This window comes from Lissotriton vulgaris, chromosome 7, assembly GCF_964263255.1.
Source record: "Lissotriton vulgaris chromosome 7, aLisVul1.2, whole genome shotgun sequence".
NCBI lineage: Eukaryota > Metazoa > Chordata > Amphibia > Caudata > Salamandridae > Lissotriton > Lissotriton vulgaris.
Window position 1 is genome coordinate 1,741,881,179 of NC_141695.1, and position 25,121 is coordinate 1,741,906,299.

Below are 25,121 nucleotides of genomic sequence, written 5' to 3' on the forward strand. Positions count from 1 at the left end.
TCTTTCTTTCTTCCTTTCTCTCTTTCTTTCTCTCTTTCTTTCTTTCTTTCTTTCTTTCTTTCTTTCTTTCTTTCTTTCTTTCTTTCTTTCTCTCTTTCTTTCTCTTTCTTCCTTTCTCTTTTTCTTTCTTTCTTTCTCTTTTTCTTTCTCTCTTTCTTCCTTTCTTTCTTTCTTTCTTTCTTTCTTTCTTTCTTTCTTTCTTTCTTTCTTTCTTTCTTTCTTTCTTTCTTTCTTTCTTTCTCTCTCTCTTTCCTTCTTTCTTTCTTTCTTTCTTTCTTCCTTTCTTTCTCTCTTTCTTTCTTTCTTCCTTTCTTTCTCTCTTTCTTTCTTTCTTTCTCTTTTTCTTTCTCTCTTTCTTCCTTTCTTTCTTTCTTTCTTTCTTTCTTTCTTTCTTTCTTTCTTTCTTTCTTTCTTTCTTTCTTTCTCTCTTTCTTTCTCTTTCTTCCTTTCTCTTTTTCTTTCTTTCTTTCTTTCTTTCTTTCTTTCTTTCTTTCTTTCTTTCTTTCTTTCTCTCTTTCTTTCTTTCTTTCTTTCTTTCTTTCTCTTTTTCTTTCTCTCTTTCTTCCTTTCTTTCTTTCTTTCTTTCTTTCTTTCTTTCTTCCTTTCTCTCTCTCTCTCTTTCCTTCTTTCTTTCTTTCTTTCTTTCTTTCTTCCTTTCTTTCTCTCTTTCTTTCTTTCTTTCTTTCTTTCTCTTTTTCTTTCTCTCTTTCTTTCTTTCTTTCTTTCTTTCTTCCGTTCTCTCTCTCTTTCTTTCTTTCTTTCTTTCTTTCTTACCTTCTTTCTTTCTTTCTTTCTTTCTTTCTTTCTTTCTCTTTTTCTTTCTCTCTTTCTTTCTTTCTTTCTCTTTTTCTTTCTCTCTTTCTTCTTTTCTTTCTTTCTTTCTTTCTTTCTTTCTCTCTTTCTTTCTTTCTTTCTTTCTTTCTTTCTTTCTTTCTTTCTTTCTTTCTTTCTTTCTCTTTTTCTTTCTCTCTTTCTTTCTTTCTTTCTCTTTTTCTTTCTCTCTTTCTTCTTTTCTTTCTTTCTTTCTTTCTTTCTTTCTTTCTCTCTTTCTTTATCTCTTTCTTTCTTTCTCTTTTTCTTTCTCTCTTTCTTTCTTTCTCTTTTTCTTTCTCTCTTTCTTCTTTTCTTTCTTTCTTTCTCTCTCTTTCTTTCTCTCTTTCTTTATCTCTTTCTTTCTTTCTTTCTTTCTCTCTTTCTCTCTTTCTTTCTTTCTTTCTTTCTTTCTTTCTTTCTTTCTTTCTTTCTTTCTTTCTTTCTTTCTCTTTTTCTTTCTCTCTTTCTTTCTTTCTTTCTCTTTTTCTTTCTCTCTTTCTTCTTTTCTTTCTTTCTTTCTCTCTCTCTTTCTTTCTCTCTTTCTTTATCTCTTTCTTTCTTTCTTTCTTTTTTCTTTCTTTCTCTCTTTCTTTCTTTCTTTCTTTCTCTCTTTCTTTTACTAATTACTTATCTAAGTGATACAACATATTAATTGATATGTAGGGGTTATATACGACATTATTTATACCGACGCTTGCTTATGTATCTTCTTATTTATTATGTGATGCTCTTTGTCGGTGTATTGCTTTTTATGGTATTTTAATTATTTACATTTCTTCTTAAATTAATAAAGATATTAGAACAAAAAAACACATAAGGAGACGTCAGCCTTCAGCTTCCTTGCAGCATCACTTCAGACATGTCCAGTGCCACCCACGCCTTCCTTCACAGACCTGTAACACCTTTCCTCTCCTTTCACCCTCAATACAGGGGGTAGAAGAGGTCAAGAGCAGGATTCTGATACTACTCGATATAAGATACAAAGGAGGGATATTTTGGATGAAAATCCGGGTCAGCCTTCCACTCCTTCATAATGAACCAATGGGTTCTGTAGGAGGGGAGGCAGGAATGCAAGAAAAGAAGCATGCTTTAAATTCTCTTTGAAGAAATGTTTTCCTCAAGGATACTGGATACTTCGGTGCTCTGTTCAATACACGTGTTCAGCAGAGTGCTAGGGGGAGGGCTATTGGAGTTAGAGGGGCAGCAGTGCTTAATTTGAGCCAGTGGTTTCTGATGCTTAGCACCACCACGTAATTGCCAACACCAGCGCTTGTGACAGTCTGCCACAAGATGGCGCTGTTTGGCTAATTTAGAGAGGACCACAGCAACAGTCATTTATTAATTCAAAATAGATTAAAATGATCATACCTGCCACTCAAGCCATTCTTATAGCTTTGGGGCACTGCAATAGTCCGAACTGTGTGATGGCTAGTAGTTGTGTTTTTATATTATTGGCAATGTGGCAGGGACAATGTGTGGTGTAAGCTGCTGTGGCCTCCTGACAAGAGACCTGATGCTTGTTTTTTTATTTTAATTTTTTTAACAAATAAATACAATTTATCAGACTGTCGGCTCTACATGGAGGGTGGGTTGGGCCAGATGTCGTTGCTGTGACACCCCTACTCCAACATCCGGCTGGAGTAAGCTTTCAGATAGCTGGTCCAGCAGGGGCACGCCACTGGAAGGATGGAGGTCTGACTTTAAATAGACCGGGCGAACTGAGGTTTGATGGGCAGGGTACTCTGTCTGACTGGTGGCAGAGTACCTGGTCTGCCAAACTCTAAATTGGCCTCAAAGTCACTGGGATTGTGTAGAGTGTAACAGATGAGGACTGAAAATGGTCATATTACCCTTTGTCATTGGATCAATATGATTTGCTGAGTCACACAGATGGCCGGGAAGGTAAAACCATAGGGCATCTGTGGATGATGACATAAGCTATGCCTGCGACATTCCCTGCGGTGAGTCCCAGGTCAGCAGATCCCTAGTGCTAAAGCGGATGACCAGAAGTGTCCGGGTGGGGCTGGGGATGAGCTCAGTGCTAGACTGGTGAAGGCCCTTACACCTTGCACACTACCGGCTGTTATTCCTTCTTGGTCTAGCAACTCATTTTTCTCCAAGCTGTGCCTAGGGTGAGTGCCTTGGTGTAACCCAACCTTGCTGCCAGAGGAACTAAAGCTGGATAAACCGGGTAACTAGAATGCTAAAGCACGGAATGCAGATATTAGGGAACAGAGGATCTCAGGATCTTGGGCCGGAGCAAGGCGCTAGCAATAGAAAGTGACACTTGTGAGCTTGGACCTTTAAGTGGATCCACAGTTTGTTCAGCTCATTCTGAAAACAGAAGGAGCAGGGAGTCTTTGCTTTCAGCAGCCAAGAGGAACAAGACATTGCACCATGTCTTTATTACACCTGTGAATGGGCGGAAGATATAGGGTTATGTAGGAAAACTCAATTTCGAAGTGTTTCAGATTAACCAAAATTGAGCAATAGGCGTTGACTCAGCATCAGGAGGATCAATACCTCCAGATTAGGCTCTCCTTTAAAAAACTTGTGTAGTCAGGGAGTACCCTTCAAATGAAACAAGACCATCGAAGAACTATGTTAAATGGTCTGTATAAAGAAAGCATGGTGGTCTCCATGACATGGCGGGCATGTGCATCCTGACCAGAGGCATTTGAATGAACAGAGAACAATGAAGCCAACTTTGTCCAAGGAAGAAATGTCTACTCAAAGGTGACAGGGCACAATCACTAGTTTCTCTTCTCCTTCATACAAGTATCAGGAGCTTAATGGGTTATGACAAGTGTTTGCTGTTACTAGGACACAAGGCCCATATAACATAACGTGTATTTGTAAAATGCCCATATCACCCCAGAGTATCAAGGCACCGAATAACAGATGTTTATTGTTACCCAACTCAATGGTACTCATTTTATCAACTTGAGATGGATGAAAGGCTTAGTGGATGCGCTGGGAATTGAACCTGTGACCATGAGGTGGAACACAGGCCCTTACAGTGGACACTTTAGGCCACTGAGACACCAGACCCATCATATGTGCGTGCAGCCATGATTGCCTCTGCCAAACTTCCAATCAGTGATAGTGTAACAGAAGCCGACCACACCAGGAGGACCGCCTGCAGCATCCACATTGATGGAGAGGGAAAAGGCTGGCTGCGTGTAGACCGCAGGCCTAAGTGTGTTATTTGTGTAGCAGGACAATACCAGTGACCAACGGTAGGCTATGCATGTGTTGCATGCATGGAAGGAAGTTAGTGGTCAAGGCTAGATTGACAACTTAGGACACAGGAACAAACTCCCAGTTGGATAAGGACCAGGAAAGCTGCTTGTAGAGATAGATAATAACAATTATAATAAAGCCACTTGAAAAGTGCATGGTTACCTCTATCGAAGTGTCCCAGCGCCAGGATGCTAGTTACAGCGACCAGAATTGCACATAAAAAAGGTTCTAACTGGATCTATACAACCAGGTTTTCAGAGGGGGCAAGCCGGAGTTGTAACGGTAGTGAGTTTCAGATTTTAGGGGCAAGATAAAGGAAAGCACAACCACCAATTATAGCTTTTTTAAATCTTGGAACCATGGCCAGTTTGATAACGACAAACCTAAGATTTCACGTTGGCGCATAGGAGGTAATCATAGACTCCAAGTAGGCCGAGCCTCGACTGGACCAATGCCTTGTAGCAATAACAGAGAGCCTTGAAAGTGATTCTCTGTTCCTCTGGCAGCCAGTGGAGCTTCTTTAGTGCAGTGCTCATAGGAGCTAATCTTTAAAGGCCAAGCAGTGTCCGGTCAACCACATTCTGCACCCATTGAAGGCTATTCAATTACGTTTGGGTTACACCCAAGTAAAAAAACATTGCAGTAGTCCAAACGGAAAATACCCAGAGCCTATTACTGTATTCTGGGCAGACTCTGGGAGAAGATGGAGAACTTTTTCAAGGATCTCAACATCCCAAAGCACTTTCCTATAAGGGCAGTGATTTCAGTATCGAAAGAGAGGTTATCATCTAACCAGATGCCCAGGTTCTTCACCTTGGGCTTGGGAGATGGTAGAGGGACAACATTAATTGGGCATTGAACAGACGTTGAGGTGCTTACCTAATACCAGACCTCAGTTTTTCCAGTATTCATTTTAGACATGTATGGTCCATCCCCGAAGCAACGTCTGATGGACAGGCCCGTAGTGAGGATGTTGCCTGTTCACTGCTATGAGACATGGTGATGACAAGCTGAGTGGCCTCAGCACATGAAGTGGGCCAGAGGGCTGACATAAAGATTAAAAAGCGTCGGAGCGGGTGCTCCATGTGGGCGGAGGAGCATCGCGCCACTGCTTTCTCGCAGTGCGAGAAGCAGAAACAGAAGATGGTATAAATACCATTTATGTTTCGGCTTCTCACAGTGGCAGAAAGCAGAAGGGTTGGTTGGGGGCGGGTGGGTGGACAGTCAGGCTCCAGGGGAGGAGTGGGTTGCCCACTGTTGTGCAAGCAGACTGTTTGGTCGGCCCCAGGGCCCCCGGGCCAATAAACAAGGTAGCAGTACTCCTAAAGGTTCTAACCATTCCAACATGGCGGCCAGCTTGTACAGCGAGAGAATGAAGATGTGGGAGTCTGACAGGCATTCGGCCATACTGTATGGGGTTGTGGGAAAAGCAAAATGTGAATGACAGTTGAACACACCAATGGATGAAGACTGCCGCAGATAACATGGCGGACAGCGTGTGAAGCGTAGAATGGGGATGTGAGTCGTGCAGTCTCCCGCCTCTCAACCCACCCCCTCCTGTTCCTCAGACACACTTACTGGCATGTCTATGCATTGCCTGAATTCTCCAGCCGGCAAGGTCTGGTCGAAGAAGGATACATTGGTGATGGGAGAGCTGGGGATCTGCAAGGTGACCTTCATATCCGTGGGCTCCGAGACGCCAATCACCTCCAGGCACACTTTCCCAGTTTGGTTTGACTTATGTACAGGCGCAGTAGAAACCAGATATTGCCTGAGATAAAAACAAAAAAAATAGTAATTTACTCGTAGCACAGGAATCCAAATAACTGACTTAACTATCCACCACTTAAAATTTTATTGCATGTTTCACTATACTAATTCAACAATAATCCTCTATGGGTGACAGAGTAGTGTGCTACTCGCCGAAAAAGTGCTTTGACCCCTCGTCAGGGGTAGTAAGAGCTATACAAATGCAATTACAATACAATACAATACATCAGAGAAGCTGCAATTGTGGAAAGGATCGAAGTGGGGGCAAACTCCATTCGCAATCGTGTGATTGACCCCCAAACAGAGACGTGGAAGCAAAAATAACCAATCAGCCCCAATGCAACACGATGGGGAAAATAAAAATTGTCATACCCGACATCATCCCTAAATGACCGACTTCAGGTAAAGAACCATTGGGAATGCCATTACGTATACTTTTTACAGAATACAGGCGTTTCTTAGCAAGCAGGTGTTCTTGCAACAGGTGAAAAAACAACCCTCTTTAGCTTTAATGCACATCACAAAACATGATTTTTATTAGCTAAAAAGAAATTATTATTGACTTTAAATTACTCGAATATGAAGAAATAGTAAAAACGCACAAGGGTGACTGAAAAGAATAAAACTGGTAATGAATGGAAAATGAAAGACATTGGCAAAGTACAATATAGGTGCATCAACGCCGGCATTAGATTGCGCTTTTTTTAATGTGCAGGTGATGAGTTAAAAATGCGTTCTTTACATCGCAAGAGAGGCTGAAATGGGGGCCCCATTGGGCCATGCTGTGTGGTGTGGTGGGTGAAAGCAAAAGGTAAATGGCAGATGAACACCTCAGTGAATGAAAAGGACTGCTCTAAGCCCCCATCTCTGTACCCGCGTGTACTATTTTTATTTATAATTCCTTTTGTTACTCATGCGTGAAATCGTAGTATTAAATTTTGGTGGGTGACTATCCAACTCAGTAAACAATCACAACCCCTGTCAGGGTGACCCACATATGTCACTAAACAAACCGGAGCCCAGATCCCTGGCAGATATGACCCAGAGCAGACACGATTGAACTAGGGCAGTGTGTAAAGTATTTATGCAGTACCAAAAACAGTGATAAAGTCAGAATGCAAAATACAAACAATACAAATCCTGAACTAAATTAGAAAAATAGAGTAGAATTTAATAAAGAAAATGACACCAACATTACAATAATCCATTGAGGAGAACTGGAGATATCATTTTTATTAATTTTAAGTGGGGATAGTGCCAAGAAGCACAAAGTGCCAATGACAGTCAATAGTGGTGGGAGACCAACCTGGGAACAATTGGTACTGACTAGAATGTTGTGTGGGTCAGATACACCAGACAAGTTCATCCTTGTACAAGATTTTAGCCTTCTAACTTAGTTCCTTAAGTCCCAATCTACAACAGGAGTATAATTGTAAAGACCTCAGGAAACTTGTGGAGAAGATTGGCTCAATGGTTAGAGCGGCAGACCCTGATGCAGAGGTCTGGCCTGGGACCAGGGTTCAATTCCCCGCCTCGGCGGGTCTTGAGCTCAAAGTACCACAGACCTGTAATTCTCGCCTCGGTGCCTATTCCAATCATGGGTCCCACTCTACAACTCTGGGCAATAGCTTGCTTAATCTCCACAACGGCCCCTACAACGCTAAGGATGCCTGGCCTCCACCTTGGGGGTGCCCAGGAGTGGACGCCTCACAGGGAAAGCCAGGATGGGTTCCACAGCGGTATTTGTACAAGCGCCTTGTGGGTGAGTAGTGTGCTTTACAAGTATCAATTTACATTTACAATTTACATTTACCTCAGGGGAGGCATTTGAGACTCAGAGGGTGTCAGGCGGAGGCCGAACAGCTGTGTTCAGTCAGCTTGGCAGTTGTAGGAAAATGCCTTTTGTTGCTTCTTATGATGCCTGGAGTCCACTTGTGTATTCTGGGTACAAGGAAAGCAGCCCCAGTCTTCTAAGATCTCAGGCAGCAGGTTCAGTCCTTTTCTGATCTTCCACAGGTCCAGGAGTTTTGGAAGGGTGGGAATGACTCCTGAGCATGCCCTGATCAATGCTCTAAAAGTTTAGATGCCAACCCTACCCAACCCATTTGGCATTTTCAAGAATGCTAAAGTCTCCGGCCAAAGTAGATGCGGGCTCCGAGTACCAGGGATGTGTACACGAGCAACACCATACACGTGTGCATATAAAACGAAGCATGTGCAATTTTTAGATGTATAGGTAAATTTAAAAGAATTATATTTCACCAACATGAAAGCACATTTTGTAAGGCCGAGGGGCCAGCAGCTATATGCTGCCGGGCTTTCCTAAACATTCAAAATAAACAAAATGACCATGTGGTAGTGAGGCAAGGAGGAATGAGAGTGGAGGGGAAAAGCTACATGATGGAGAGAGCAACATGAGGGGCGGGTGGCGGAGGCATGAGGGAGAGAGACACACAGAGGGCAGAGCTGTGGAGGGCAGGGCCGGACTGGGAACCACAACCGGCCCCGGCAAAGTACTCATCCGCACCCCCCCCCCCCCCCCTCCCCACTCAGGGGGTTGGAGGTGCCGCCGAGCTCTTTGCCGGGCCGGTTTTCACACGATTTTGGTACAGGGCCAATTTTGTAGCTATGCAAGGGAGAAGCAGCACACGATGGAGAATGCGGGAAAACAAATGCATAAATAACCAAAAAGAAAAACGTAGCTCCTAGAAATTGATATTAGTTAGCCAAACAAAAAGATGGCAAAGAGATTATGCACCAGTGGAAGGGCACACACTTACTAATATAGCAAGCCATTGAATTGAAACTAGGAAATGAGTGACAATAAAGTCATCCAATGGTAGGCAACGGGTGGGCTCTAAACTGTAAGTTTTTGGCAAGTTCACTTACACTTGCACTGTCCGATAGGCAAAATCTAAAATGTATTACAAAGAGCATAGGAGGGCTGATGCAGTTTGAAGAAGCATTGGTAAATGCATTAGGTTTCGCCTATTTGATTAATAACAAACTGTTTTTTGTTGTAAGTTATAGCTAGCTGAGTAGTTGTACAATATGTTACAGAAAGTCAGTTAAAGTTTTATCACTTGCTTATGTACAAAAAGGCAATATACTATGCTATTACTAGTGGTATAGAGCAGGTAATTAATAGCAACATTTAGAGGAATTAACTGAAAAGGAAATATAAGTAATTGATGTAATAGCAATATTATGTATTTAGAGGAGCTCTGACAACTTTTGGCTCCGGTGCCACTGCACTTGTAGCACCATTGAAATCTAGCCCCTAGTGCCTCCTAGATAACTGCACTTGTGACTGCCTGCTTACTAGTAAAATGTAGCTGCATTCTTCGTTTCTTTTCACTGCAATTGTGACTGCCTATTTAGTCAAATATAGCAATATTATTTGTTTACAGGAGTTGTGACAACCTTTGGGCCCAGTGCTACTGCGCCTGCTGCACCATTCAAATAATTCCCTGGTGCCTGCAAGATATCTGCATTTGTGGTTGCTGGTTTAAGAATAAAATATAGCAATATTAGGTGTTTAGTGGGGTGCCTAGAGCTTTTGGTCCTGGTGCCAGCGCACCTGCGGCACTACTGAAATTATGACCCTAGTGCTTGCTAAATAACTGCACTTGTTGTTTAGTTGTTAAATATAGCAATATTAGATGTTTAGAGTTGTTCGGACAACTTTTGGCCCCGGTGCCACTGCACCTACAGCACCATTGAAATCATGGCCCTAGAGCCTGCTAGATCACTGCACTTGTGACTACCTGTTTAGTAGTGAAATTAAGCAATATCTGTGTTTAGAGAGGTCACTAGAGCTTTTGGCCCCTGTGTCACTGCACCATTTAAATCAAGCATCTATCAACTGCAAGGTAACTGCAATTGTGAGTCACTGTATAGTAGTAAAATATGTCAATATTAGGTGATTAGTGGGGTGCCTGGAGCTTTTGGTCCTGGTGTCACTGCACCTGCTGCACCATTGAAATCATGACCCTGTTTTCTGCAATGTAACTTCACTTGTGACTGCCTTTTTAGTTTTGAATTTTAGCAATAATCTGAGTTTAGTGGGATCCCTGGTGCTTTTGGCAATGGCGCCACTGCACCTGCTGCACCATTCTAATCAAGTCCCTTTTAACTGCAATTGTGACTGCCTGTATACTAGTAGAATGTAGCAATATTATGTGTTTAGAGGAGTGCTGAAAACTTTTGGGTCTAGTGCTACTGCACCTGCTGCACCACTCAAATCATGACCCTGTTGCCTGCAAGGTAACTGCACTTGTGGCTGCCTGGTTAGTAGTAAAATATAGCATAGCTCTTGTATATTAACTTGATTTTTTTAACATGCAGTGTTTATTTCAACATTTAGAATTCGATCATAATGAACAAATAGATGAAAATGAAAAAAAAAATCCAATAATGCCTACTAAGTGCAAAGAAAGGTCCTGATGTTTGAATAGGAAATGCCACAAAAGTTCTAAGGCTAAAGCATGTGCTATACACAACTAAGTAATAATTAGATCTTGCATTTGTCAGAGTTAGAGCTATTGGTGTTGTAAATGGCCAAATGGCATGCCCAATTTGGTCTAAGGTTGGGCCTGGCGTGCGGCAGAGGCCCGAGCTCAGCAGCCCTTTTCAAAAGTACCTACTGGCCTCATCTATGAGTATGTGCGCACTGTGTCCCTTGTACCGTCCCTGCGCTAAATGTACTAATCTCTATTGTAGTAACAGTGCCGTCGGACAAATGGACACGATTGACCACGCAGAGTGAAGGATTTTCGAAAGGCAGGCCAACCAACCAAAATCGGTAGGCGTGTTGAATGCCCCATAGATTGAATACAACATGCCTCAAAGAGCAGCGCATGTGCTGCCCAGGCTCGACCTAAAAAGCAAGCATTTCAGCAAACTGTTAGAAGCTGTCTGTCTTATCCGTCGGAAGAGATCTTATCTTACAGTGAACGTGGCTTAAACAGTGTGAACAGCTTTATTAGAAGTATTGTAAATGCGTGCAGCCAGGGGAAGTTAACAAAAAATAGTTCCACACAAAAGTGAATGAACACAGTAATTTGGTCTTGGGAACTGATAAGAGCCCCTCACGGCGCAAGTGCTTTGCAGGCGAAATATAAGAAATGGATTTACCAATTGCACACAATGACGCTTCTTAAAGTTTGTTGATTCCTGTCCCTTCTCTCACTTTACGATACAGACACCCTCTTTCCCTTCAGCGTAAGGCAGGTTTGCATTAACCATCCAGGAATGGTTTGAGTTTACTGATTCAAGGCTCCAACTGCATGGGCTTTTTGATGAATTGTGTTTTTTTGCACTTGTGCTCACTGGTCCGTTCTCCACTAGCCATGCTTATAAGGTCAAAACTCATTTTTAACTCGGTGTATTTGCACATTCTGGTGTGCCTTCGGGCATGGTGACCTGTCTATGGTGCTGCTGTTCCATTTATCTTCACTTACAGCAATTATTGTACTAGGATTGTTTGGAAAGGCAAATAAAGAGAAAGGCAGGCCAAGCAAGCAACCAAAACCGCTGGGCCTGTTACATAGGATCTGATTTGGTCAAATGAAAGAACCGTAGAAACATGTGTATTTGTAAAGAGCACATTTACCTAGAAGGGGTATCTTGGTGCTGAATAACAGATGTTTGCTACCAAACTCAATATCACTCATTTTATCGACCTTAGAAGGATGAAACCCTGAGTGGATCTGCCGGGATTTGAACCTGTGACCGTGAAGCCTCTACAGGGGACTCATCAGTTCACTAAGCCAGCAGACCCGGCACATCCCCTTCCTTAGATCTCTTCTACTTCAATCTCAACTCTTCAAATCTTATGTTTTTTGTAAAATGAAGGAAGAAGGTATGAAGTATTTCTTTTTATTGTTCTCAGAAGGCGGCCTACCTCCGCTGTGTGAAAAAGAATCTCTAAAACATGGCCACTTAAAAAACTATTTTTGAGACTAGTAAATGTGGTATTGGAGCAAAACCTGTAAACTGGCATGTTTATTTTCAGTGGGGCTGCCTAACTATCTCGAGGTTCAGCACTGAGCCCCTTGCCTTTGAGTGAGAAACAGTCCTGACCCTCCTCGAGGAGCTATGGGCCATATTATCAAGAAAGGGTGATTCATTATCGCCGTTTTTATCGGCAGGAAACTGCCGCTAAAGCGGCGATAATGGGCTTGATAATATGCCCTTGTAAATTTCCATTGAAGCCCAGTTTAACACCCAAACCTCGGCTTCTATGGGGATTTACAAGGGCATATTATCAAGCCCATTATCGCCGCTTTAGCCGCAGTTTCCTGCCGATAAAAGCAGCAATAATGTATCGCCCTTTCTTGATAATATGGCCCTATGTTCTTATGAATTGGGACGAAACGGGAGACAGACAAGATTTATGCTCCCGACATCTCTAGACTGTCAATAGAAAAAGATATGATAGAAACAAAATTGAAAGGCGATCGGGCCCGACATACAGAGCATAAAAGAAACAAGTCTGGGAGCAAAAAAAAGAATATGTAAATGGGACAATGTGCTGAGAGCACACGAGGCTGAGTGAGAAAGAATGAGTAAGCTGATGATGTAATAGACGGATAGAGGGATGGGCTAATTAATTGATAGACGAATGGTTGAATTTGTGGAACGATGGAAATGGATGGATAGATGGAAAGGAGCTTTGTGAACAGATATAATTGGGTCGGAAGGATTATTCTTTTGGTGAATACCCGGGTTTTCAAGGTCTTGTAAATCTTGCAATGTGCAAAAAACCATGGGCGTTGCGTGGGAACACCCACGCAACGCCCATGCAACGCCATCCCATGTCAGAGTAACGCAACACATCGATTTGCAAAGCGTGGCTTTCATCCAGATTTACGGAGCCACTCAGGGCTTTGCAAAGTGGCCTTGCATGGCTTCATAAATCACATGTAAGGTTTGCGACGCTCATGTTGTGTGGCGCAAACCTGCTCATAAATAGGCCCCTGTGTGTACAGGCACATAAAAAGAGGCAGGGCGCACACAATTTGAGTTTGTATACATACAAAGTTTACATTCTTTACCATGTTCATACAGTTTAATTATTCAGTCCTGTTATAGGGTTTCTGATCGAGAAGTGTGTTAGTGGGGATGGTGCAGTCCCGGAGGTCTTTCACACACACACATACACAAATATATATACATATATATACATATACATATATATTACACATATATGAGCATGCACATGGGCAAACACACACAAACATAAAACACACAACATACACTCACGCCAAGCATCACAAATACTCATCACACTCCAGGGCCGCTCCCGTTTAAAATGCCAGGCTATAGTCAGGACCAATGAAATTAGGCGATTCTGCGGCCGCTGCGTTTGTTTTTCATATAATTATGGATTTGTAGCATTTGGCACATAATCTTTCATCAGATGCATCACCAGCCGATTTTAAGAATTCAAAACAAGTGTTAAAAAACTTGCTTCCAGCTCAAATGGATCAAGCATACTAAAAACATGGCAGCTCGTGTTCCTGCGCAAGGAAAGCCCTTCACGAAGCTTAACTAGCCATCTTTAGTTAATTTATCCTAATAAGGTGAAACTATTCCCCAGTATTAACATGTGGAAAAAGACAAAATAATGAAGTAATGCTATCACAAAAGGTGCCGCATTATGCTGGATAATTTCCCTTTTTTGCTGCATAATTTAGTCAACCCTGCCCCATAATTCCAGTGGCCCTGGCTTTAGTACTTGTAAACTGAGGACAAGTTGTTTTTTCAAGACACCTCATATGCACATATCGAATGACAAATGAAGGCTAAAGGGCCTATTGTTATGCCAAGTGCTTTTGTTTACACCACTGAAGCGTCGCAGGCACAACAAATGACTGCACTCATCAGTGCGCTCACTCTAGCATGGGGGACATGGAGTTCTGCATCCTTGGAGATCTGTGCACGCCCATCCGGCAAGGAGGCAGATTAGTTGCACTTTATACATTTTTAATGAAGATAATGGTGGTGCATGTTTAACCTCTTCCATGCTCATGACGAGCTCAGCTCATCATGAGTCACGGTGCCGCTGAGCTCATGATGAGCTGACCTCGTTATGATACGTGCGGCGCTCACATGCGCGGCTAATACCCCGCTGTGCTGAGCGTTCTATTAAAACGGGCGTGGTCATGACGAGCTCAGCTCCCCCCAGCACAGCGGGGGAATTAGCCCCGCGGGGAAGGGGTTAAGTAAGAAATTTATCGAAGCCTTCAATTTTGTAGATAAAACAATTTAATCTATTTACTTCTTCAATGTTGTGTTATAATTTCAAAGATGAGAAACTGAGTTTGGCACATTTTATTGCTTTGTTGTAACAAATCCTATATTGGAATAGAAAATGAATGTATTTGTGTTACATGATGCTGCAGGACTGCCGGGATGTCTTTTCAGGATCTGCACTGGAGGATTCCCTCCTGGGTCATGCTGAACTCTTCCCTCACCGAGATCCGTTGACATCGGCCACAATTTCGTCCAGGTTCGGGAACATGTGGCATTCCCTAATAATGGCTTTGTTCGGGAGCCGCATGCCAATGCATAGCTGTATTTGCACCCGGCTGTTTCAGCCATAACATACTGCAGAACCGTCTTACGAATCTGGGTATGAATGGGCAGGTACATCTTTGGCTTAGGTCTTTTCTGTCAGATCGCACTCAGAGAGTTCAATTGGGTGAGCAGCTGTCGAATCTGGGCTCCCTATTCTACGGAGTATCCCAGGGCTCCGCTTTATCTCCGCTTCTTTTCAACATCTATCTGCAACCCTTGGTGGAGGCCTTGACCCATATGGATTGTCAGGTCTTTAATTATGCCGATGACACTCAACTTCTTGTCCGGCTTAATAACTCCTGTCAGGCCCAGGATTCAGTAACAAATCTGCTCAGGTTCACTGCAAATTGGATGGCAGCCAATTCTTTGAAAATAAATCCGGATAAAACCGAAGTGCTCATTGTTCCAACAAATAATAGCCAATTTTTAGATCTTTTTTGGCCCTCAGAATTGGGAGTGGTCCCAGTACCAGTCCCGGCGGTGCAAAGCTTGGGGCTGAAAATGTATTCTGGATTGTCTATGTCATGTCAGGTCTCCTCTGTTGTGGGAATCTGTACGGGTGTACTTAGGCAGTTACGGAAACTTGTTCCCCTCCTATCTACATCTGCACTACAGTCAATTGTCTCCGCCACTGTCATCTATCAGCTAAACTACGGGAATGCCCTTTACCTTGGCCTTCCCCAGAAGCTCCTTAGGAAACTGCAAGTCATACAAAATGATGCAGCTAGGCTCATCTTTGCACTCCCTAGGAGGACACAAGCCACCCCTCTGTTACATAAATTGCACTGGTTGCCCATCAAACAGCGAGTGCAGTTTAAGGGTCTTTGTATCGCCCACAAGGCAATCTATGGTGAGGCACCGAAATATATAAAAGATCGTTTTGACAAAGTATGTTCCCAGTCGGGTCCTACGATCCTCTGAGGCATGTAGGCTAGTTCCACCCAGGTACAGCTCTAAATCCAAAGGGGGTAGAGAATTTTCTGTCCTCCTCCTGCAGGCCTGGAATGATCTGACGGAGTACCTGCGAAAGGAACCGGTCCAGCTCATCTTTAGGAAGCTCTTAAAGACCTTCCTTTTCAGAGAGGCACTAACAACTGCGTAATCTCTGCATCCGCCGCTGCCAATTTTTTCTGCTCTAGTGACTTGCTAACTCTCTAGAAGCGCTTAGAGACTGGTTGGTGATTTGCTCTATTTAAAAACAACATAACATACCATAAGAGGACAAGTAGTAATGACTTTCAAGCACTACATATATGTGAGAGGCAAGACTTATTAACTTGGCCAATGCTCGTTTCATTTGGAAAGTGCACTCAGAACTCAGGATCGCTGCAGATGCTGAAGAGTGGTTCTGCATGCTAGAATAGGACAACTCTGCCCAGGCGTGCCCTCTAGGGGCAAGAAATACACTCAGTACCGATGAGTCCATCTCTGAGGTGCACTGAAAGAGACGCGGGTTCGGGGGTGAAATAGGAAAGGTGTTTGCAGGCAAGGATTGAGGTGCATCCTCAGAGCTGTGTGAACACAGGTAGTGCAACAGCAAGAGGGGCTGCGGACAAGAGTGGAGGGGCAGGATGGATGCGTTCCTGTTAGGAGAGAGGGGTACAGCACAGAGTCAAGGCCCCCAGGCCAACATTAGGACAGGCTCGGGGTAGAGGCCTCCAGAACAGGATGGAGACACCTAGGGCAGGTTGAAGGTGTTAAAGGCTTGCCTGAATGAAACAGAGCAGAGGTGTCGTAAAAGGTCACACAAGTCAGCGTGGAGGTGCACAGAGCACAAATGAAGTGCACTGGATAGGATGGGGGCAAGGAACAGCAGAGAGGTGCATAGAACAGGATGAAGGGGCACCGGGCATGATGCTGACCCACAGGGGACTTACAAGACTGACCTTATCCCAGCCTCACCAGCCTTTCAGAGGCATGTGTTTCAGCTTTTGCAAGCATGCCTGTTCATGGGATTTACCGCCTACCCATAAAAATAAACTTATGTTGGGCACGTAGCCTACACCCATAGGCAAAGGGTGAGCTAGGTAACTGTGAACGGATCACTGACATAATATCGAAATCACTAATATAGAATTACCAAAATATCGAAGAAAAAATATAGAATGCAAAAATATCGAATTCCTATCTACAAACGGGTAAGTACAAAAATATCGAATCAAAAATATAGTTTTAAAAAATATAGTTAGTCAAAATATCGAATTGTTTTAAATGTCTTAAAAGTAATTTAAAATTAATTAAATAATAAAAATAACATTTACTATTACCACTCCAGTGAGTGCAACAGTAGGGAAAGTGTTGGATAGCGTTAGGGATAAGAATTACTATTCCCACACCAGAGAGTGCAACAGTACGGAAAGCGTTGGATAGCGTAGGGGTAAAAATTACTATTTCCACTCCAGAGAGTGCAACAGTAGGGAAAGCGTTGGATAGCGTATGGGTAAAAATTACTATTACTGGTTCCTGGTGGGCTGGAAGGGTGGAGGCTGGTTTTGGACCAGTGGGAGGAGCTTTCGCTACTGGGGGTTAATTTTTCAGCAGTGCTGCAATAGCGGCCCCCTGTAACAAAAGTGCAACAGCAGTGTGTGGGTGTTTCCTACAGCACTCCCCTCCATTCCCTCCCTCCCCGGGCCGGTCCAACATAATTGCCAGGGCGGGTTTGCGTTCCCAGTCTTTGTTTACAATTCTTTGTAAAACTGGGATTGGGTCAAAATACCTGGGTGGGTGTGTGGGATGCTAATGTTCCACCCATGTAATGCCAAGTACCACCTGTGCGATGCAAAGTCAAGCAAGGCAGCGCTTTACGCTGCCTTGATTAACTTTTAAGTTCCTAAACCAAACATAGTGGATTATCGGAGCTTAGTAAATGCCAAAAATGATTTTGCTTCGGCTGTACCACAAATGCGGTGCAGCCCTGATGCAAAATCTGAATAAATCTAGGTCAAATGGCTGGCTGAGCAGGTTTTTATCCGTCCCCTTCCTCATAGTTTCACTTGGTGTGGAACACTCTGCTCAGGACCAGCCACGAAAATGAAACATATGCCTGCTTATTACATGCTGCCCGACATTCTACCACAAAAGCCATGATGAAGAATGTTCTATTTCCAGATCTACAAAGCCTTATTACATGGCTTTAAAAAAAATGTTCTGTAAAGCAGTGCATAGCTCTGCCTTGCTTTACCTTGTGCTGGTCAAGTGTTACAAAGGTGAAGAATGGGTGCTCGCTGCATCTATCTATGTTTTATGACATAAAATTGGATTTGCTAAAGTCTGTAAACCTGGGTTTGTGTCTACCTGACACTGGTGTAACAAGGAGAAAAGATGAAATATCAAGGAGAGAGGTAGGGAGAGTATCTGACACTCTTGTTCCCCGGTCAATAATCAATAAACAGTAGAAGAGTGTCTGGGGGAAAAAAGAAGAACTAAGCTTGGAGCTCAATAACAACCACACTAGGATGTTTAGGAAGGCCCTCACTCACCACCTAGTGATGACATGCTTCATCATCGGGCCCCACCAAAGAGACGTCGGGGTCCGGTAGAAGGGCGACTTAGGTACACTACGGGTGCCGAGCGTCGAGGGCGGTGTGCCAAATACGCTCCCACTCCCCCTCCTGAGACCTATGGTGTTTATTCTTAACACCTTAAAAGTGCAGAAACGATCAGTAGAAGCCTCCTAAACCAGGAGTAATTAGGAATTAATCCTTTATTCCTAATTTTTTTGCACTTTTTTCACATTTTTATAATTTTCACATCTCACGTCCCTAGGTAAGGGTGGGCCTTAGAGTGCCCATACCGCCAGGGTTTATCACACCCAGTCCTGAAGAAATGCCGGGTAAATTGACACCGTTTCGATGGCAAGAAACATGTTGACTACTCTCTAGGATCCCACCATTCAATTAAAAGTGGACTGGATCCTTTAATACATTTTAAATTTTCTGTCTTTAGTGATCATTAATAAAATTGCTTCAGATACACTACTGACATTTTTTTAAATACCCTCATCACTCACTAATTTTTCATTTTCACTCAACACGCCCTATATTCACCATCCAGCTCTGCAGTAATCCTGGCGTTGCAGCACACCAAAGAGACACTCGGTCTCTTTGGTGGGGCCCGATGATGAAGCATGTCATCACTAGGTGGTGAGTGAGGGCCTTCCTAAACATCCTAGTGTGGTTGTTATTGAGCTCCAAGCTTAGTTCTTCTTTTTTCCCCCAGACACTCTTCTACTGTTTATTGGAAACAAGGAGAAATGCAACTCAAAAACATGATGGACGGAATGTTGAACATTGTCAAACGTTCACCCCCAGTCACAGATCTGGGTTTAATCCATCATTATTTTTGCTCACCACGCCACCCCATTTCAGACATGGCCATATGCAGATCAGCCTTGACCCTGTGCCTCATGGGAACCGTCCAGCCCGAATTGCCAAGCCATATTTGGACTGGAAACAAGCATCCTAGGACCGGATTCTGGCTTTCAGCCCTCATCAGCCAGGATAGCTTGACTCCAGTGGCGTAGGGACCCACGTCTGGGCAAACCCTTCCCACTTAGGGTGAAAATGCAACACAAAAAGATGATGGACGGAAATATCTTTATGTTACTTCCTCTGTGTGTTTCGCATACCTTCCTGCACAAAAAGCACAATATTTACAGGCTTATTCCATCATGTGTGTGTATTACAGAATGCAGCAGACATGCACATGGGAAGTAACAATGAGAAATCGGGCTACTTCTTCTCCTCACTCCAGGTTCCAGGAAGTGCACTACTTTTGCACAACCCCAGATCTACTGAGTTTAGTAAATCTGTGTTAGTGTCAAAATACAAAGGTGGACGTGAACCCAGGGAGTTGGCCATTCCCACACCTTGTAACACCTCTCCGACGCAGGATGCCGCCAGGCGCTGCCTTGTGCTTTGCGGTGGAAAGTGATGCAAGGCCACACAAGTGTCGACATGTGCAGCTGTATAAATGTCACTTGAGCACTCGTATTGCCATGCGTGATCTTGGATGACGCAAGGACAATAAAAGTGCTTATTCAATCCGGACCCAAATGCCTTCAGTGCCCCTGTGAAAAAGCTGAAAAATGAAAGTGCATTGAAAGAGGTGCCAATCCCAGGGCCAAGATGGCACAGGCAGCTGCTGGAACAGACTGAGGTGCATCAGTGAGCTGTATGGACACAAGTAGTGCAACAGCAGGAGGTGCTGCGGGGAGTCTTGGGGGTCAGGGTGGAGGTGCTTCAGACAGCAGGGAAGGGCACAGGGCTGGATGGGCACCTTGGATAAGCTGAAGATGCTCAGGGTGGCATGATGTATGCGTAGAGGGGAGGGTGGTGATGGCTGTGGCAGGATGGATGCGCCACTGGCCACAGGAAGGTGCACAGTGCAAAGATGAGATGGGGCGGGAGGGGATTTTCATTTGCAGCTGCAAAGGTTTGGAACTCTCTCCCGGACTTTCTCTCGGGGCAACAAGAACACTCAAGACATGGCTGAAGACATGGCTATGCCCCTGAAAGTCGGGTTGAGTAGGAATCGGTTCTGCCTGTATGATGTCTGATGCTAGCGCCTTGACGCCCTTGGGCTGAGTTTGCGCTTTAAAAGTCTCACATTCATTCAGAGCAGGAAGGCGGGGCGCGGGCAAGAGGCCCTCACACAGCTCAGGAAGGTGCAGCATAGGGAAGCACTGAAGTGCACAGGGCAGGTTAGAGGTGCAAACTACAACAGGGAAGTGCGTAGGACAGGACAGGGTGGGGTGCCCATGGCAGGAAGGGCTCCCCAGGAGCTGCCCTTGGAGGCACCCTGGCAGGAGTGCCAAGGACAGCCGTGGAGTGCCCAGAGAAGGATGGGGAGCAAAAGACTACTGAAGTGCATGCGCCAGGATTGGGGGCACAGGGTGGACGGAGGTCCGTGGGGTGCCTGGGGCAGGGTAGAGGCGCACTGGTGGGACAGGGGTGCTTAGGGCAGGGTGGAGGGGCACTGGTGGGACAGGGGTGCTTAGGGGCAGGGTGGAACCGCACGTGGTTGGACAGGGGTGCCTGGGGCAGGGTGGAGGCGCACGGGTGGGACAGGGGTGCCTGGGACAGGATGCTCACAGAGCCGCAATGAAGTGCATAGGATGGATGGAATTGCCCAGGGCAGGACAGACGTCCCCACGGAAGGTTGGGGTGTACAGACAGGAACGCACAAGGAAGCAGTGACATGTACAGCGCAGGGTGTGGGTGCAAATGACAAAGCGCAGTTCACACGACAGGATGGAGAAGTAGAAGGTATAATGGAGCGGTATAGGCAGGACGTAAGTGACCAGGGCAGTACAGATGTGCACTGCTCAGGGCGGAAGGAGGGTGCAAAGGACAAGCGTAAAGAGCATCGGACGGGGTCGCGGACGCACACGCCGGAGCGGAGGTGCCGGGGCGGGATGCGGCTGTTCAGAGAGTCGAAATGAAGCGCGTAGGACAGGGTGGAGGCACGGGGCACAAGGAAAGGTCTCCAACTCCAAGGCAGAATGGAGACGCACAGGCCAGCGCGGTGAGGTGCGCAGGGCTCAGAACACAATAGGTGCCCGGCCTGGATGGTAGCGCACATGAAGGATGCGCACAGGGCCTGTGGCATGAGGCGCAGGGACTGGAGGAAGCACCCCAGGACAGGGCGCAGAGCGGAGAGGAGGTTCCAAGGGCAGTATGGAGGTGCACGTGGCAGGGTGGAGGTACCCAGGAAAGGATAGAGGTGGGCGTGGCGGGGAGGGGGTACTGAGGGCAGGAAGGAGGTGCTCGTGGCTGGGCAGAGGTACTCATGGCAGGATGGAGGTGCGCGTGGCGGGGCGGAGGTACCCAGGGCACAATATAGGTGCGCACGGAAGAGAGGATGTGGCCAGGGCAGGATTGAGCTGACCGTTGCGCAGAGGAGGTCTACAAGTCAGGATGGAGGTGCGCGTGGCGGGGAGGTGGTACCCAGGGCTGTATGGAGGTGCGCGTGGCGCAGAAGAGGTCCAGGACAAGGTGCCACAGGCCTATAGTGAAGTGCTGTGGCAGGATGGAGGTGCGCGTGACGGGCAGGACGTCAACAGGTCTGGGTGGAGGTGCGCGTGGCTCGGAGGAGGTCAACAGGTGAGGATGGAGGTGCGCGTGACGGGCAAGAGGTCAACAGGTGCCCTGTTGACCTCCTACCCGTCACGCGGGCGGAAGAGGTCACGGAAGAGGTCACGTGGGGCGGAAGAGGTCTACAAGTCAGGATGGAGGTGCGCGTGGCGGGGAGGTGGTACCCAGGGCGGGATGGAGGTGCGCGTGACGGGCAGGAGGTCAACAGGTATGGGTGGGGGTGCGCGTGGCTCGGAGGAGGTCAACAGGTGAGGATGAAGGTGCTCGTGACGGGCAGGAGGTCAACAGGGCACGATGGAGGTTCACGTGGGGCGGAAGAGGTCTACAAGTCAGGATGGAGGTGCGCGTGGCGGGGAGGTGGTACCCAGGGCAGGATGGAGGTGCGCGTGGCGGGGAGGTGGTACCCAGGGCGGGATGGAGGTGCGCGTGGCGCAGAAGAGGTCCAGGACAAGGTGCCGCAGGGTTATAGTGAAGTGCTGTGGCGGGATGGAGGTGCGCGTGACGGGCAGGGGGTCAACAGGTGAGGATGGAGGTGCGCGTGGCGGAGAGGAGGTACCCGGGGCAGGATGGAGGTGCGCGCGGCGGGGAGGTGGTACCCAGGGCAGGATGGAGGTGCGCGTGGCGGGGAGGTGGTACCCAGGGCGGGATGGAGGTGCGCGTGGCGGGGAGGTGGTACCCAGGGCGGGATGGAGGTGCGCGTGGTGCAGAAGAGGTCCAGGACAAGGTGCCGCAGGGTTATAGTGAAGTGCTGTGGCGGGATGGAGGTGCGCGTGACGGGCAGGGGGTCAACAGGTGAGGATGGAGGTGCGCGTGGCGGGGAGGTGGTTCCCAGGGCAGGATGGAGGTGCGCGTGGTGCAGAAGAGGTCCAGGACAAGGTGCCGCAGGTCTATAGTGAAGTGCTGTGGCGGGATGGAGGTGCGCGTGACGGGCAGGGGGTCCACAGGTGAGGATGGAGGGGCGCGTGACGGGCAGGAGGTCAACAGGTCAGGATGGAGGTGCCCGTGGCGGGGAAGAGATACCCAGGGCATTGTAGACACAGGAATGTCGTATATATGAAGTGTTGTGGCTGGCTGGAGGTGCACGGAAGAGCAGCGAGGTGCTGGGCTCTGAGCTGCACCTCAGGATGCACTTACATTTCGGCGGTGGTGCTGTGGATGAAGAGCAGCGCGCAGGACAGGAGGAGGGCCCACATGGTGCAGCCCTGTCAGACTCCGGCAGCTTCAGAGTCGGAATGCAGCTGTTCTGCCAGATGGGATCTGTTCTTCCGGTCCCTGAGACGCTGCTTTATTTGCACTACGGTGTGGGCGGGGCCTCACCTGTCCTGGGCCATCCTGTGGGAATCCAAGCTCACGGCCCCGCCCCTTGAGGTGTGAGACGCACAGGTGCGGGGTGACGGGGAGAGGGAGAGAGTGCGGGGATGGGCGGAGGTTGGAAAGGTCCGAGCACGAGCTGGCCTGGCACGTCAAACATGCAACACAACAATCATCATGTCGGAACATAAAATGTACTCATAACCCCCCACAAAAAAACGTGTGTTTTTATCTCTGCAGTGGAAAGTATTTTTGAACATGAGAGTTTCAGTCATGAACTGAGAAACTTTCCTGCCTCCCCACTGATGAGCATGTGAAAGGTGAAAACAGTCAGTTGTCATGTGTACCCCATGTGCGTCAATACACGCTGAACGCACCTCTTTGAAGGTGGTCTCGTGTTTGTGAATAAAAAGGAAGCTCCGTGAAAGGCAGCGTCGGCCTTTGACCACACAGCTCGATCAACATGGAAGTTCAGATTAATTCCAGATTGTCCAGTTTCACACTGTGCAATTCAGCCAGCAGATGGACATTTCTTTCTAGCATCGAATCTTCATGGGTTGTCTTTAAGTGATGACGTATGAGACTGGAGCCTGAGTGACAGGTGGAACCCACGGCTCTTTTGGTAGTTTTACATCACACACATCTTGCTCAAGGACACAAGCCGACAAGCGTACTTTACAGACACACATCAGTTACACGTTTTATGTTTAGCACATAGATTTTTGCCAGGATTCACAGGATGTTGAGTTAAGGCCGGGATTCAAACATAGTTCCACAAGGTCGGATTGACATCTGTGGCCACCAGGGCTTTAAGTGGGCCGGGTCTCACCGGTGCTGAGCATCAGCAGTTTTTTTTTAAGGGCCTCGAAACGGGTCTCTAATGGGCTCTATTTTGAGCCCTGGCGCAGGCGGCCTCTTTTTTTCTCGGACTGCAGTGACAGCGGCACATCGATGTGCGCGGCTCACACTGCTGACGTCTCACTAGTGGAGAAGTTACGCATGACGTCATGCCAGGTGAACGTTGTAGGAGAAAGGAAATCCTTTAAAGAAAAAATCTCTTTGGATTTCCCTTCTCTTTTTGAAACTCAGGAGCAGCAACATTGTCGTGATGTCACCAGGGCTTTAAGTGGAAGTGTTTTCGATATTCTATACAAGCCATAGTTGCTGCTTTTTTATCTTCTGTAAATAACAACCATTGACAAAACCAGTAGTCCTGGCTTGTTGTAGGTAAGGTGTTACTTGTTGTATCATATCTGGACGCAATGACAAACAGCAAAATATAAAGCAGGCGGCACACTATGCTAAGCTCAGATTTTTAACGTGTGTTTAAGCCATGCCCTTAACTACATTGACCACGCCCCTTTGAGAGACCCTCCAGTTTTCTATCCCACTTAAAGCCCCGGTGGCTGCTATGCCAAATCTCCTCCAGAGAAAGCTCGGCTCCTTTTGGGCTCGAGGCTGCAAGAGGATCTTGAGCTCAGCCGGAGCCAATCATTTGACTAGTACCAGGCTAGAGCTTTCAATGGCTCGCGCGCCTCTAGCTACAGCTGCAGGCGAATCATGCTCCACGAGGAGCCATGTTTAACTCCTTCCGTGCTAGTGACAGAACCACTCCGTCATGAGCCACGGGCGCGCTGGGCTCATGACGGAGTGGTTCCATCACGCTGCGGCCACTCCGCCCATGCGGCACTGATTCCCCGCCTGTACGGGCGAATTAGTGAGTGGGCGGAGCCGTGACGGAACCACTCCGTCATAAGCACAGCGCGCCCGTGGCTAGTGACGGAGTGGTTCCGTCACAAGCATGGCGGCACCGCGCGACCTCCCCCACCTCCTCAGTGCCACGGCGGAATTACCAAGGGGTTAAATGCCAACTTTGGTTTTACACCATTTGAATGTAATGTAGTCTATATTTGAAAGTGTTCATCCTTGTATAAGACGTGTTTGCCTCTCACTGACACTCTAATTTACTTCTCCAAATACTGAGCACAAATCATTAACTATTGATGTCAGAAAGAGACAGTTTACCTGTGACTGAATTGCACAGTTTAAACAAAAAAACCTCTGGTTGTATCCATCCCAGGTTGCATGGTTGACCGATTGTGTGATCCTAGGCAAATGCTTCATTTCACCGAGCCTTCATTTTGTTCATTATCACATATGGAAACAACTTCAAAAACACAAATACAGGGATCGCATTGTACCATAAAACTCTCTTGTGTTTGATTTGATAACGTACAATGTTGCTCCATCAAAATTAAAATATAGGCAACATCTAAGGTGTACATGACAAATGACTTTTCTTTTAGT

The 25,121-nt window shown here is 46.3% G+C and overlaps 1 protein-coding gene across 4 annotated transcripts in view; it reads right to left on the reverse strand.

Moving 5' to 3' along the window:
* LOC147706548 (ovostatin-like) overlaps nucleotides 1–22,761 on the reverse strand; it is a 256,365-nt gene extending 233,604 nt beyond the window's left edge. For all 4 annotated transcript variants that reach the window (XM_086933013.1, XM_086933011.1, XM_086933012.1 and 1 more), the window contains exons 1-2: nucleotides 22,638–22,761; nucleotides 5,635–5,827 (exon numbers count right to left, since the gene is read on the reverse strand). In XM_086933013.1, coding sequence (XP_086789139.1) covers nucleotides 5,635–5,827; nucleotides 22,638–22,696 — 252 coding nt within the window. In that variant the 5' untranslated portion in view covers nucleotides 22,697–22,761. The remainder of the gene's footprint in view (nucleotides 1–5,634; nucleotides 5,828–22,637) is intronic.
* Nucleotides 22,762–25,121: the final 2,360 nt, after the last annotated feature.